The 14,371-nt window shown below is 45.3% G+C and overlaps 1 protein-coding gene across 3 annotated transcripts in view; it reads right to left on the bottom strand.

The window, feature by feature from the left end:
* The window catches only part of LOC123407033 (rRNA (cytosine-C(5))-methyltransferase NOP2C), a 55,619-nt gene extending 41,552 nt beyond the window's left edge, over nt 1-14,067 (bottom strand). For 2 of the 3 annotated variants that reach the window (XM_045100065.1, XM_045100066.1), the window contains exons 1-6: nt 13,868-14,067; nt 11,111-11,435; nt 10,212-10,359; nt 9,894-10,031; nt 5,553-5,615; nt 3,341-3,462 (exon numbers count right to left, since the gene is read on the bottom strand). In XM_045100065.1, coding sequence (XP_044956000.1) covers nt 3,341-3,462; nt 5,553-5,615; nt 9,894-10,031; nt 10,212-10,359; nt 11,111-11,435; nt 13,868-14,052 — 981 coding nt within the window. In that variant the 5' untranslated portion in view covers nt 14,053-14,067. Of the gene's footprint in view, nt 1-3,340; nt 3,463-5,552; nt 5,616-9,893; nt 10,032-10,211; nt 10,360-11,110; nt 11,436-11,657; nt 11,757-13,867 lie in introns of those variants that run through there. The other variant, XM_045100067.1, reaches the window with a different exon arrangement.
* Between the last annotated feature and the right edge of the window lie 304 nt (nt 14,068-14,371).

Here is a 14,371-nt window from a genome sequence, read left to right as displayed (position 1 = left end):
AGGAATCGAACCCCACTCGTTCTCCCGAACATAATATTCTACCGATATGCGGAACACACTCATACCTTCAACTTAGAGGAACCACACGGAACCGTTATCATCTCCCTTCCAACACGCTCGCCCCGCAAACCCTCTCCCTCAGGGTCGTCGCTCCTCCTCTCTCGTCTCTCCCAAAACTAACGGTTCTCCTCTCTCGACTCTCATGTCGACGGCTCCCCCCTTCCGTCTCAGGCCGACGGCTTTGGGTCGGTAACCCCGGCGGCGTCGCACCACAGATCTAGCCGAAGGAGACGAGCAGCGGGCACGTCAAAGGGTCAGTGCCGCTCTCATCGTTGTGTGCCATGTCGTTGTTTCCTACAACGGGCATGTCGGACCTTGCTTGTTGGAGGCGACCTGACTGGATCTGCTGGAGGACAACAGCGACCTTGCTTGCTAGACGATGCGGTCTTCCGTTTAGGACTGGCAGTAGCCACTTCTCATTCTTCCTCCAATCTGATGCTTACTCAATGGCAACGAGCCAACTAGCATTAACCCTAAATTTAGTGCTTAGAGTCAACTAGTTATTCTTTTTGTCTTTACTATGTTACCATGAAAGAGAGAGAGTTGTCTTAGGAATATGCAACTTGTATTCCCTAAGGGCTCATGGTGGATAAACAACACTAAGTTTGGAGAGATAGAAGCCATGTTGTGCTTTAGTCTGGACCTTCGTAAAGAAATCTGCCAACTGTAACTCGGAAGGCACATACTGAAGAGCAATAACCTGATCCTGCACACCAGCGCGCCCATAGAAAGCATCAACACCAATATGCTTGGTGAGCTCATGCTTCACAGGGTCGCACGCGATGCTAATAGCACATGCACTGTCAGACAATAGCAGAGTAGGTGTAGCGACAGAAACACCAAACTCCTAAAGTAACCACCGTAACCAAGTCACCTCTGCCGTCAACAGAACCATAGCTCGCAACTCAACCTCTGCACTCAAACGGAAAACTGCAGTCTGCTTCTTTGTCTTCTGGGCAATGAGAGAACCACCAAGAAAAAACAGTAAGTAGAAAGTGAACAGCGATCCAAGAGATCACTAGGCCACGTAGCATCCGAATAGACCTGGAGCTGTAATGAACCAGAGCAAGGAAAGAACAGGCGGTGAGAGATCGTGCCTCGAAGATATCAAAGAACACGAAGTAGGTGACTATAGTGAACCGCAGTGGCAACGAAGACAAACTGACTCAGAATATGGACCGGATAAGAGATATCCGGACGAGTGACAGCTAGATAGACAAGACTCCCAACAAGATGACGATAACGCATCGGATCAGGCAAGGGGTCACCATCAGTATCATGGAGGTGAACATTGAACTCCATGGGAGTCCCAACAATGTGCTCGTCAGTAAGAGCGAGCAGCACGAGCAAGAAGATCATGGATATTCTTCTCTTGGGAAATAGAAAAGCCATCAGAGGTAGAAGAGACCTCAATCCCAAGAAAATAGCGAAGAGGGCCAAGATCAGACATAAGAAACTGCTCACTAAGACGAGCCTTCACAAAGGAATATACTCGGGGTCGTCGCCAGTGATAATCATGTCATCAACGTATAGAAGAAGAGTCCGACCATGAGCAGAAAGGTGGACAAACAACACTGGATCATGAGCACTCGTTGAAAAAACAGCGGCAGTCACTACAGAGGCAAAACGCTCAAACCAGGCGCGAGGGGCTTGCTTAAGGCCATAGAGAGAGCGACGAAGACGGCATAGCATGCCATCAGGAACAAAATACCTAGGTGGGGGCTGCATGTAAACCTCCCCACGTAGCTCACCATTAAGAAAGGCATTCTTAACATCAAGCTGAGACACAGACCAATGAAGAACGGAGATCACGGCAAGAATTGTGCGAACAATGGTCATATGGGCCACAGGAGCAAAGGTCTCATCATAATCACGACCATGCTCCTGCTGAAAGACACGAGCCACAAGACGAGCTTTTTAATGCTCAAGAGAACCATCAGAGCAAGTCTTAACCTTGTAGGCCCACTTACAAGTTATGGACGAACTCCTATTCAAGTGTCGGCGTCTAAAACAACCTTTCTTCTCATTAATAGCCAAAGGAAAATATAAAGGGTACACGGCTATGTATATATTACTTTAATAGTAACAACCACTTTTCTAAGGTTTGTAGGGTTTGGAAAGTAGTTGTTACTACTTTTGAAGACCCTCGTCAAGACGAACTCACTGGTAAAGACGGGTCGCTAATTGGATTAATAGTTTGTGTGATACATCATTTGAAAATTTGGATTTAGCAATTAAAGCCGATGATGCAAGCATGAGGTCGACGATTATGCATGCATGCATGCATGTGATCCCTCCATAGGGCAAAATTCTCTTGAGATGCCACAGCGTCATAAAATTATCTATCACAAGAATCGCTAATTGGTCTTTGCCCTCAATAAATGTTGTGAACTCCTTTTTGGGACACATATTTGACGTACAACAGTAAAGTCCAATTTTTAGCAGCCATTGTTTAGTTCCAATTTGCAGCAGCGCCAAGCTTTGAGGTGGAGAATTGTCAGACTGAGCAAAGGATTTGGAGGTTTGTTTTATAGGAGATAAAACCCAAATCACTGAGTCGGAGTAAGAAATGGAGTAAGGTCTAACATGATGAGAGAACTAGCTTTAGCCTTTTGGAGAAGCAAACAGAAAGCACCCATGTTGCATACAAGTCCATCAATTAGGAGAAAAAATGGAGTTAGAAGTGAGTTATCCTAGAGTAACAGTCAGACTACAGGATCATCCCAACCGATAGAACCAAGTTTTGGTTGGATGGCGAGAAGGTTAATTGGACCCCTAGCCCACCAGGGTTCTGTGGTGACTTCATCAATCTTAAAGCTCTGTGGCTATTCTTTTCTGTGGCTATTCTTTTGTAGGTGCATGTACATGTGTGCTTTTAAGTTGTACTCGGTGTTTCTAAAGAAGAAGATCACCGAGCTTAGAATAATTGACTATCCGCTTTTGAAATTCTATTTTTACCTTCCCCAAATAAATCAACCATAGCTCAGAGCTCGTTGACACACATGAGGGTGAGCATGCGTTATTGTGTTACCCAATCCGATCAAAGCCTAAGATTCACAATCTTTTCTTCCCTTCTCTAATTCCACAAAAGACCAGCACAAACCATTGTAGTTTCTATTTGCCTTTCATCGTGAAAAGAAGGATATTTCATGAAGCCATATATAACACATCAAACCATGACCCGGACATAGCATGCAGGGGAGAAACATGACCACAAAAGTTCAAATGGCAACATTAACTCGATGCAACATCATATGCTGAATCTAACATAATGAATTACCTTATTGTGAGATCTATCAAGGGCAACAATTTCTCCTTTGTCCCTCATAAGGATAGCAATTGCTGTTGTTTTCCCTCCTGGAGCAGCACACATGTCCAGTATTTGCTCTCCTGGCTGGGGATCTGTTAAATAAAATAAAAATTTGCACATAAACACATCTGGACATGAAACACTGTTGTTTATATGAAAAAACACTCAAACCCAGGATAACCTAGCGTCTAGAAGCCAATATAATTACAGCAGAAAAATTCTAAAGCATGCAAGTAATATCTTGTAGGTCAACCATATGTGGACATGCATGTTGCTAGGAAAAAACTAAATCAAATGTCCCACGATTCAACATTGCAACTGCTTTGTTTCTAGCAAGAGTAATTGGTTGACTATCCCAACAGCTTCCTTTATAGTATCAGTTAAATAAAATACTTTAAGACAAGCTATAGCTCGTGCCCTCTAACCTACCCCTACCCCTCCCAGCGCCTCCCCTCCCAACAGCCCCACGCCAGCTCCTACTCCAAGTTTGGCGGCCACCTCCACAGCCATGGCCTCCCCCTGCTCTCTATGCCTGGAGCCTACCCCTCCTCCCTTGGTCTCACTGCCAATGCCTATACTGTTCCAATTAAGGATGTTCCAGGAAAGACCTCTATCCATATTTAAACAGTTAGAGGAGATCATAAGGACAAGCGGCATAGCTGTCCGTCAGTGACATACACCTAACGGCATGGCCATAGCAAATGAGATAATCCAAAAGCAATCCCAACATGACACATAAGCAAACGGCTATAGACCAACAGGGATAACAAACATAGATGGAGTTCAAAGAAACCAAAAGATTTGAAGGGCACAAGGAGCCCGTCCCACCAACCCCATCAGTCTACATCTTCATTGATAATCCTTGGAAGCTGAAGCTTTGCTGAATTGGAGGGATGCCACAGTAGCCAGTTCGAATGGCCTAGATGGTGTCCAGGGACCGATAACGGCGATAAGGTGCAGGCTGGCGATAAGGTGGTGTCATGTCCAACTCCAGGTTTAGAAGAGGGCTTCTTCTTGCAGGAACGAGACGAGACCCCTGGGAGCTTGCCCTTCATAGATTGCAGAGGGTATGGCGTCTTGAGACCATCATGAAGCTAGCTTATGTGAGGGCTGCTCCTGAGTGAAGCTTCAGAGACATGAACAGTGTGTTTGCACCTGAAGTAGGTGATCCGAACACCTCTAACATCCTGGAAGCAATCCTCAAAATGATTAAAACAGGACACATGCTGTGGGAGCAGTAGCAGCGGGTCCTCTGACAGATTCTGATCAAAGCAAAGCTTCTTAGAGGCAGTATGAACGTCAGCAGAAGTACTCACATTGATAGTAACTTTGAGGGAAAGGGTGGGCTGAGATCCTGCAGGTCTTCAGTGACCCTCTTTCCAGGAGCTCTGATGTTAACAATAGAAAAAGACATTTAAGAATCTGAATATTTTGCCATTCGGAGCAACTCCACTGCTTCCTTAAGACTGACAGGAGACTTAGCGCAAGCAGTGTCCACAATGACACTGTCATGATCAGGAGCACTGTGGCTAACACTGTCTGAATATGCATTAACATTATCAATCAGCTAGATCTTAACAGAGGAAGGAGGCTCTGAAAACTGACCATCTTGCAGCTGTTGATCTCTAACCAGGGTAGGAGGGTGTCCAGGATCCATGGGCAATTGAGCAGACACATTATCATTCCCATTGTTATGCTCAGCATGGTGGAACTGACCCCACACCATATCAACAGGATGGTGATACTGGACAAGACCATGGTAAGGATGTGGGCCTACATGTGCGAAAGAGAGGTCCTCAGCGTATGCAATCTGTCCTAGTGGCCTGGGAAGTTTGGAAGCATTGGAGTGCTTAGGGTGGCTGACGGGTGTGCTTAGCAGTGCATCTGCCCTCCACGAACACCTCCTTAGGTTGCTTGTCTCCGACTCTTAGTTGGTCTCAGTGAGGTCGCGACACCATTCTATAACTACTATTTCCTTAGCTGTAACCATTCTATTGTTTACCCAGTACCTGTATTTAATCCTAACTTTGCTAGAAAGCAAGCAACAGTTTGTTTTCAGATACAAATTATATGTACTAATAATAAAGACCACAGCAACAGATAAAATGACTTGGATGAAATCACACTTCTTGTTAAGAAATGGAACAACAAAGAAAATGTTCTAAAAAAATACAAGTCATACCAAGGACACGGGCAGCCACAATACTTGGCAAATTTTGAAGAAATATCTCCCCTTCAAGCACGTCTAAATGATAAAAGAAAAAGACAGTTAGTTGTAATGGATCTGAAAATGTACAGTACTATAATCAACAGTGATGCAACGATCAACTGTACATCAGAGTAGAGGCACTTACAGAGAACATTAAGTATTGGGCTAGTTGAGTGACCCACATAAAAGACGAAAAAAATATAGCAATCAAACCTCAAAAGTAGAGTCACGTTGACAAAACTAACTAATTAAGGCATTTTGCATCATCCACAGTTCCATACTATATCACTTTTTCTGAGCTTTGCGATGCATATCACCACGAACTAGTAGGTCAAACTCAAGATAAATATATGTGTTGGTTACTAATCCAGAACAAAAAATATGATTTACAGTGAAATATTCAATGCAAATACGGAAGCTAACTATGGCTAATGGTAACTTCGTGGGTATCATTGGCACTAGTCCTCACTGCCACAGATGATTGCTCATTGCTCAGGTAAAGTTAGCTTTAGGCCAGATATGCTTCATGAAGATCATTACATGGTATTCCCATATTCAATATACCTCTTAAACAAATCTATTATATTGATTTTTCATTCTCAAAATATCTTATTAATTATTCTAAGATACCTCAAATACCAGTCTTCTGAAAAAATATCACCAGAGACCTAAGTTAAGGTATAGAAAAGTAGTATATGTGTATTAAATATATGAGCTCAAACGAAATTTTTCATAAAACTGACTTTGGGGTATCTAGTAATTACTAATGAGGTACACTAAGAATGATAACACAGTAAATCACTTTATCTATGTGATTAACTTGGTCAAATTTCTTGAACCTCACTTCTCTATTCCTCTTCTTAAATGGACCAGGCTCTTACAAACACACGCGCGCGCGCACGTGCAAGCCACGAGCAGCCGCACCTCTCCCAGTTGTCTCCTATCACCTTGATGGCCTAGCATTGGCGATCTGCTGGTGTCATATTAGGGTGCTACCAGCAGCCAATGTCTCCATCAACCAATTTTTGGAACCTCACTTCTATATTCCTCCTCTTACTATACATGCATCTATATAATGGCCTCATGGGCTAGACTCCAATGGCCAACTGTCAGAGATGATTCCGGCAGGTCCCTCGGTAGGGTATCCCGGCGTTGTGATCAGGTCGGAAGGGAAACAAGGAGGCGAGTTTACCCAGATTCGGGCCCTCTCAGTGGAGGTAAACCCCTACTCCTGCTGCGTATATTGCGATTGGGGTGTTCAAAGTACAAGTAGAACCAAGGGATTGTAATGTATCTATCGACTAGCTCGGCCTCGGCTTATATAACATATGAGGGCCCCTAGGGTTACACAATCTAGTCGGCTACATCCGTGGAGGGGAGTCCTTCACAGCTCCGGCTTCCTTGTCTTGGACGGTAAGGCTTTCAGAGTCTTCTCTTACAAGGCCCGTGTACCACACTGATGGCCCAAGGCAGAACCCACAGGGGGAGGGGGAGCGGGGTGCGGGTTACAAGCCAGCCCTACTTGGACCGGCAACCGACAAGGTGAGGCACCTCGGGGCCATAACACCGTTAGTAGTCCCTGAACCGGTCTTCAAGTTTGGCTGCACCTTGAACAGCACCCAACTACACATTGTCTTCAGCTTGCCGAGGTTGAAACTGGTTCTTCGAAGATTCCCCTAACAGCATCTACTCGTAGTCGGCCTCCGATTGACGGAGTGCTTCTGAAGTTGCACGAACCACTCCGGTCTTGAATTGATGAAGATAGCCGGCCTACGCCGCAGATGGTTTCCCGCGCAGCCAACCCTCATGGGCTGAATTCACCACGGCATTTACAAATTCAACCCGTCCAATCTTATTCGTCAGACCGAACTGGTCTCATCAGCTGGTCAAGCCGAACCATCTGTCGGACCAAACCCGGCGGTCAAAGTGGCGTGCGTGAGTGGGTGTGGGCCCCACCAAGACCATGTCCCATCAACTGATGCCGTGAACCTCGATTCCCACATGCAGTTAATTGCGGACTCCTCGATCCTCACGCGCCTTTAACATTGTTACCGGGATACGAAGAGATAGCTTGTCGCGTGGCGTTAATTGTCCGCCGTCGTTCAACCTCCCATCCACCTATATAAGGGGAATGAACAGAGAGTGGGAGGGCTTTACGCTCTCACCTCCTCCGCTTCCTTCCTCGCGTCGCTATCGCGCGTTGCTGCTCCGCAGCGTCGCCGCACTACAGCCCCAACGCAGCGCTGCAGCACCACCAAGCTACCATGGACAAGCGCCGCCTGATGAACACCGGGAAGAAAGTCATCGCCCCCAGGAGGTCTCGTCGAAGACGAAGGGCAAGTGGATGTCTTCCACTGTCACCGGTGGCCAGCTAGAACGCCTCGTGGACGATGGCTATCTCCCTTAGCTTATCGTCGCCTTCTCGCTCTTCGATCATTGTGGCGGAGAACGGCAATATCCTGGCGGAGGTCGGGCCCAAGTCAGAGCCATACGAACGGGTTATTTTCATTCCCTTCCTCATTCACGGTCTTGGATTTCCCATCCGTCCTTTCTTGTGCGGCCTTTCTTTGCGTCGAACCCCACTTCTGACTTTGTAGGAGGTACTTCCAAGTTAAGCTCCAAACAAACATGGGCGAGACTTGCGAGTGCAGAGGAGCCGCCATCTACAAGCCGACCGGATCCGACTATCTCGCTGGCGACTTCTCAGAAACCAATAAAAATGTCAGTAAGAGTGGTTCTACGTCCGAGGTGTAGAACTGGATAACCCTCCCCAAGTTGGTATGATCACACCTTTTAGCCAGGTTCCCCCAGTCAAACCTCATTCCTGAAGTCCCAAAAACAATCCAGAAGAAACAGTAGTGGTCAAGAGACTTCCCCGCAGAGTGCGCGATCTAGCTAACAAAGGCACAACCCTAGTGCACGTGATGCATGTCGCCCTAACCCAAGGTATCCAGACACTTCAATCCCGAGCTCACCCAATGCATTAATACACCGAGGAAGATGATCCCACGGGGGCAATCCGGGGTCCCTTCTTTGAATCGAAATTCATCCAAGAGATGCTCTCCCTGCTATTCAAGAGGAAGATGTAGGATTTCCCCATGACACTAGACAACTCCCGGGCTGCCACACGTACGATGTACGCCAAGGCGCCTATGGTGGATGATGACTATGACACCGCCTCTCACAAAAAGGGGGCGTCAAACTCCAGTATGGAGGTCGACACGAAAGGCTTTATTGCCGTGAAGCGCACCCGAGATGAAGAAGCGTCAAGCTCCCAAGTCGACCTGCCAAATTCGCCTGAAGAGGAACAAAGGCGGGAGAAGCACCAGAAGATACACCAAGACCCGACGACCAGCTTGGCTCCAACCATTCCTCACCCGTCACCAAGGGTTGTCGCTCTACTGGCACCACCTCGAAAAGTCCAAGCAAGGCCTCCAAGAGACCTGCAAGTCATTTTTTCAGTTGTTGATCTGGTTGGTGCCTCAACAGGCACTCCAGCCATGACCCTTGATACCCCCCGCGCACGCACTTCTGCGGGGGCACTAAAAGTGGCGCTAGTCGCCCAAGAGGAGTCGACCAAAAGCTTCACGGGCGCGACATCTAGAGGCACCCCTTCAAGAAGCATGTCTGCTGTTGACGCAGGCGACTTAGGCCAACCCCGAGCTCCTAGAGTGGAGAATCAGGAGGTCGAGAACAAAGAAAATGTCGGGATGTTTAATTACCCGGCTCCACAGACACAAGAGCACCAATCGACACCTTCGCCATCCTCCATTATTGAACCATCTTCGAGCCCAGGGACATTGACGACCCTCGTTGTTGGCATCGCCGAGGCAAGATGACTGCCTAGCACATGTGTCTCTGCCAATGCTGTCATGACCAAGGTTCCATCTGAATTTTCGGGCACCGTTTTGAAACGTTGTCCGCTTTGTGCCACCAGCAGACAAAAGTCTTGGCTCAACCCCTTTCTAAATGACGACCAACTGGACACCCTGCGGTTCCTGAAGGAGAGAGCAGACAAGTTGAACCTCGGCGTTAACCGGATGACCAATGTCTTTGCGCCCGGTATGGAAGCGATGTTCTTTGCTCCTTTGCAGAATATGTTCAAAAAATGTATCAAAAACATATTGGTGTATTAGGCAGGAGCTGAGTGGTTTTAGTACTTTAATTGCTTCGGTCATTGTAGTTTTGTTGTCGCGCATATCTAATTTGGTGTTGTTTGTGTGGATTTGTGGGGTTGTACTTCTAATCTGGAGTATACACTTTGTCTTAATGCAACGATATGCAGCTCTCTTGCGTATTCAAGAAAAAACATACCATTGAAAGATGGTAGTTTGTATACCCTCTCAGTCATCTCTACTGCAACTCCATGAAGAACACGAAATATTCCTGTCCTTGACATTGCAGCAATCCCTTGACCAATGTACAAACCCTTTCTCTCTTCATAATGTGCATCTGCAATGTTAAGAAGACTTTACAACTTATGACCTTGTATTTTGATCAGGGGAAACAACATTGTACACCAAACTATAACAAATACAGTTCAACCATCATTCTAAGGCATATAAGAAAAACATATCAATTTATTCAACAAGGCATCAAAGAGAACTGACAACTTCCACTACAAAAACTCACCTGACTGCGACCCCTGTAGAACGATTCCTCGTGTTATACCAACAGCCCAACCACTGTCCTTAACAGGTTGCTCAATAGCAACTGACACTGCAATCTTATCACCCTTTTCAACATGGGCACTGCAAGCTAAAACACCAGGTACATACACCTAAAGATAAAGCAAATGAACAGGAAAGATCAAAACATGTAGAAAAGGGAGTTTGTGTTTTGTAACTAATAACAGTGAACTTACAGTGAGATAGCATCGACAACCTCCATACAGAATTAACTATTGCTGAAATGAGTGTATCTAGACGCGTTCCAGTGTGTAGATACACTCATTCCAGCTACAGTCAATTCCGGACGGAGGGGGTAGTAATTAAGGTATTCCAAAATTCAAATTCCAGAGGAAAGATGTAAATGGATGAAGACATTAAGATTAATGTACACCATCCAGTCTAGCACCAAGGACTTCGAGAACTTTTTTCAGTAATTTATCGAATGCAGGTCAAGAAGCTCAAGAGAAAATAAATAGATGTAATAGCCAATAAAGGAAAGAACAATATAAGCATATTACAGTTAACCAGAAAAAAGGAAATAAATTAGCTTAACTGTAGAAGGCCAACAACAATAATTTCAAACTTGTTGAAAGTAGTCTAGTAAGATACATTAGGTATTCCCAGTGCATGATGAGCATGTTTGTGACATTACAACCGATGTTTTGACTTACTGAGAAGTAGATAAACATGCATTAAAAAATGTGGCAGCTAAATTTGGAATTGGGACTGACAACGCAAATCTTGGCCATCATGCAAGACTTGGCAAAAAAGAAGTCTAATGTCCTACGTCACATGAGAGAAAATATGGAAGGAATAACCAATAGTGTCTTTTGAAAGATGGTGCTCGTTTTTAGAACACACCTGGGCTCCTCGAAGAACTGACTCTGCACATTTTCGACTTACAATTATCTCCTTCATAGAGTGACCAGGTTGCCCATCGTAATGCAGAGCATGTGGTCCTGAACCTCGAACAAATAAAACATTTTCAAGGCCAGAATACGGGCACTTGTCCACCTGGTAACTCCCTTCATGTGCTTGCTCTCCACCATTCTGCTCACCGATCTTCAAACCATTAAATCCACCAGGGAGTTCATTCTGATTTACCAATTTCAGTAGTTTTTGCATGACAGTATCAGTGGTAGACTTTAGAGTATTCACACGGATGCAAGAGTAGCAAGAAGGATGTCTGATCAAGAAAATTAAACTTAGTTTAGTCATAACATGACATTAATAGCCATAGGTCATTGGAATTGGCACGAAACTGCAGATTTAGCTCCTTTTACTACTCCTTCTTGCTACTCTAGTTTTCCACCTAGTATTTCCCAAGACAAAACATAGTAAAGAAAAATATGTACAGTATACTGTGAAAGAAGCTAAGGACACAAAGTACTATCCCAAGAAAACTCACCATAAGCATAACATCCTTGAAGTGTTGCTACGATTTAGCAACATCCACATGCTCAGTGAAGTGATACAAATGGTGTTTGTAGTAATAAGTGGAAGCAGCGAAAGCACATGCTCAAACCCCACAAGCTTTAATTCTCAACCCAAAACCATCTTATTTTCATCTCTTTCTCAAAACACATTCTCCTCGCACCATATGAATTAGGAAATTAAAAGATACTCATGGGATCAGAAAATTAGACAATCAATACACTTTACTGGTGAGTTGAAGATGAATTTCTATAAACCAATTGGCTAAGCAAAAGCACACTTCTGTTCCAAAATGCCCCTTTTTGAGTTATATTTCTCTCCAGATTAAATGCTCATGTGTTTTTCTTTTTTTTTAGAAAACGCAACAGCTTTGCACCTCGTTGTACTGAAAAGGCAGGGACAAAGTTAATTACACAACCAAGTTGGCAAGTTGGAAACTGAAAACAAGACAAGCAAAGGCAAATGCTCATGTTCCTGTCCTTAAACCTAAACACGTGAAAAATCCTAAACTTTTACTTAATACACAAAATTACTTAATTAACTACTATGCAAAAAAGGTGCATAGCGTATGGCTAAAGTGTGCTGATAGTGTCGAGAGGTCGGGGTAGACCAAACTTGACACGGGAGGAGTCTGTAAAGAGAGATCTGAAGGACTGGAATATCACCAAAGAACTAGCTATGGATAGGGGTGCGTGGAAGCTAGCTATCCATGTGCCAGAACCATGAGTTGGTTGCGAGATCTTACGGGTTTCAGCTCTAGCCTACTGCAACTTGTTTGGTAATAAAGGCTTTGCTGTTGTTGTTGTAACTACTATGCAAAAGGACATTTTTTTCCTTCAAACATCAGAGCAACTAAGTAGAAAGTCTAAAGTCAAACAAGTATTGGGGAATCGTAAAATTGTAATACTGATTGTGTTTTGATATAGCCATTAGATTAAGAACTGGTCTTTCCATGATCATATCAGCACCTTGTTTCTGTTTGTACACAGCCATTGCAGTCTCACATTACTTCAGAATCATAGTTGACCGACTTAGGATAGAACAGTCTCAGAGTTGAGCTTATTTTTTCAAATCATGCAGGAGATATCAGAGTTAAGCTTGTTTCCTATTGGGATTTTTAGGGCATCTTTGTCCCTTTTATTCGCATGAATCTATGCAAACTATGCATAGTAATATGATACAAATGCATGTGCAAAAATAGAGGAAGTGGTAAACGTTTTGATTCCTATGAAATTGCTTTGGTTTCATAGAAATGGCGAAGTATTCCTATCACCCAATGTAGGAGAAATTAAATCACGAAGTCTTCGAACCAAAGAGGCTGCTATTCTTTCAAGACATTAGAAGCTTAACTGAGCTCTTGGGCTCCTCTGCAGGAGAACCTTAACAGATGACCATTGTACACTGTAAGCAGGCTCGTAAGGCATGGTTTGCAGCATGCCCCATGGCATTTGCTTTGTGAACAGTCCGAGGAGGCCATCGCCCACCTCCTCACAGGCTGCCCCTTCCCTGCACCTTATGACCCGAGGCCCTTTAATGGATTCGATCGACCACCCAGCTGCCCATTGTTGGAGAACAAATCATGGATTGGTGACAGCAAGACATCCACTCTGCCCACACAGCCCACGAAAGGGCACCTATTCAGTGAGCATGCTGTGGCATGGTGGATCTCGAAGCAGCACAATGCCGCCGTCTTCGACAATGTAGCCCAACACCAACCAGCTTCCCCGAGACAATCAAGGCAGAGGTCTGTCTGCAGGCGAAGACAGGGGCAGCGCCGCAGTGGGTCTAGCGGTGTTGCTTCCGGCTCTTCCTTGGGCTCTTACATAACTTAGTACGTGCTCCCTCTGTCCCAAAATAACTGTCTTAACTTTGTACTAGCTGTAATACAAAGTTGTACTAAGACACTTATTTTGGGACGGAGTGAGTACTTATCAATGCATCGAGATGAAAAGTTTTCGTGTTTCCTCTGAATCAGCGCAGCTGCTCCGATATAGAATACTGAAGTACACAAAACAAACGAAAGCATAGGCACCCACCGGCTGTCGAAGGACAACGCCACCGGCAGCAAAATCTTTAAGCTTATCCCAGCAAAGATCCTAGGGATCTATTCCAGGAACCCTCATCCAAACTCAAAGCAATAGCCAGCAAGGAACCTAAGATTAGCAGGAATTTAACCAAACTCACGCGAGGGCTTGGGAGATGCGGGCGAAGTGGTCGCGGCCGTACGCCGAGGCGAAGTACTCCTCAACTTCCGGCTGCCACCGCAGCCCCGGACTGAACGTGTACCGGTCCGTGGTGGCGGCATCAGCAGGCGCAGGCGCAGGCGCCGGCGCCGGCGCCGCCGCGGGGGAGGCGGAGGAGGAATCCATAACTGCGAGGGCGGTCGGGAGTTGGCACTTGGGCGGGTTTGCCTTTTTTTTTTCTTATTATGCAAGGTTTTGGGTTTGGGCTTCTTTCGGCAACGATTGGACGAACTCGGACATTCCACTCCGCTCAAGCTTTGAAATAAAAAAGAACATGAAAATTTATAGGCATGTACTTTTTCTATGATTTCCAGTGATCCGTCACCTTCACAGCCGTTTGATTTGATGAATCTAGCCGATTTCATCCGATCCGCACGCGGGGCTTTTGGCCTAATTCCTGAAACGATCCTCGAGTTTCTGGAACAATCACTTTGTTGCATGGTTT

This window comes from Hordeum vulgare, chromosome 7H (genome assembly GCF_904849725.1).
Source record: "Hordeum vulgare subsp. vulgare chromosome 7H, MorexV3_pseudomolecules_assembly, whole genome shotgun sequence".
NCBI lineage: Eukaryota > Viridiplantae > Streptophyta > Magnoliopsida > Poales > Poaceae > Hordeum > Hordeum vulgare.
Note: the sequence above shows the minus strand (reverse complement) of the source record. Positions and strands in the feature narration are given on the sequence as shown.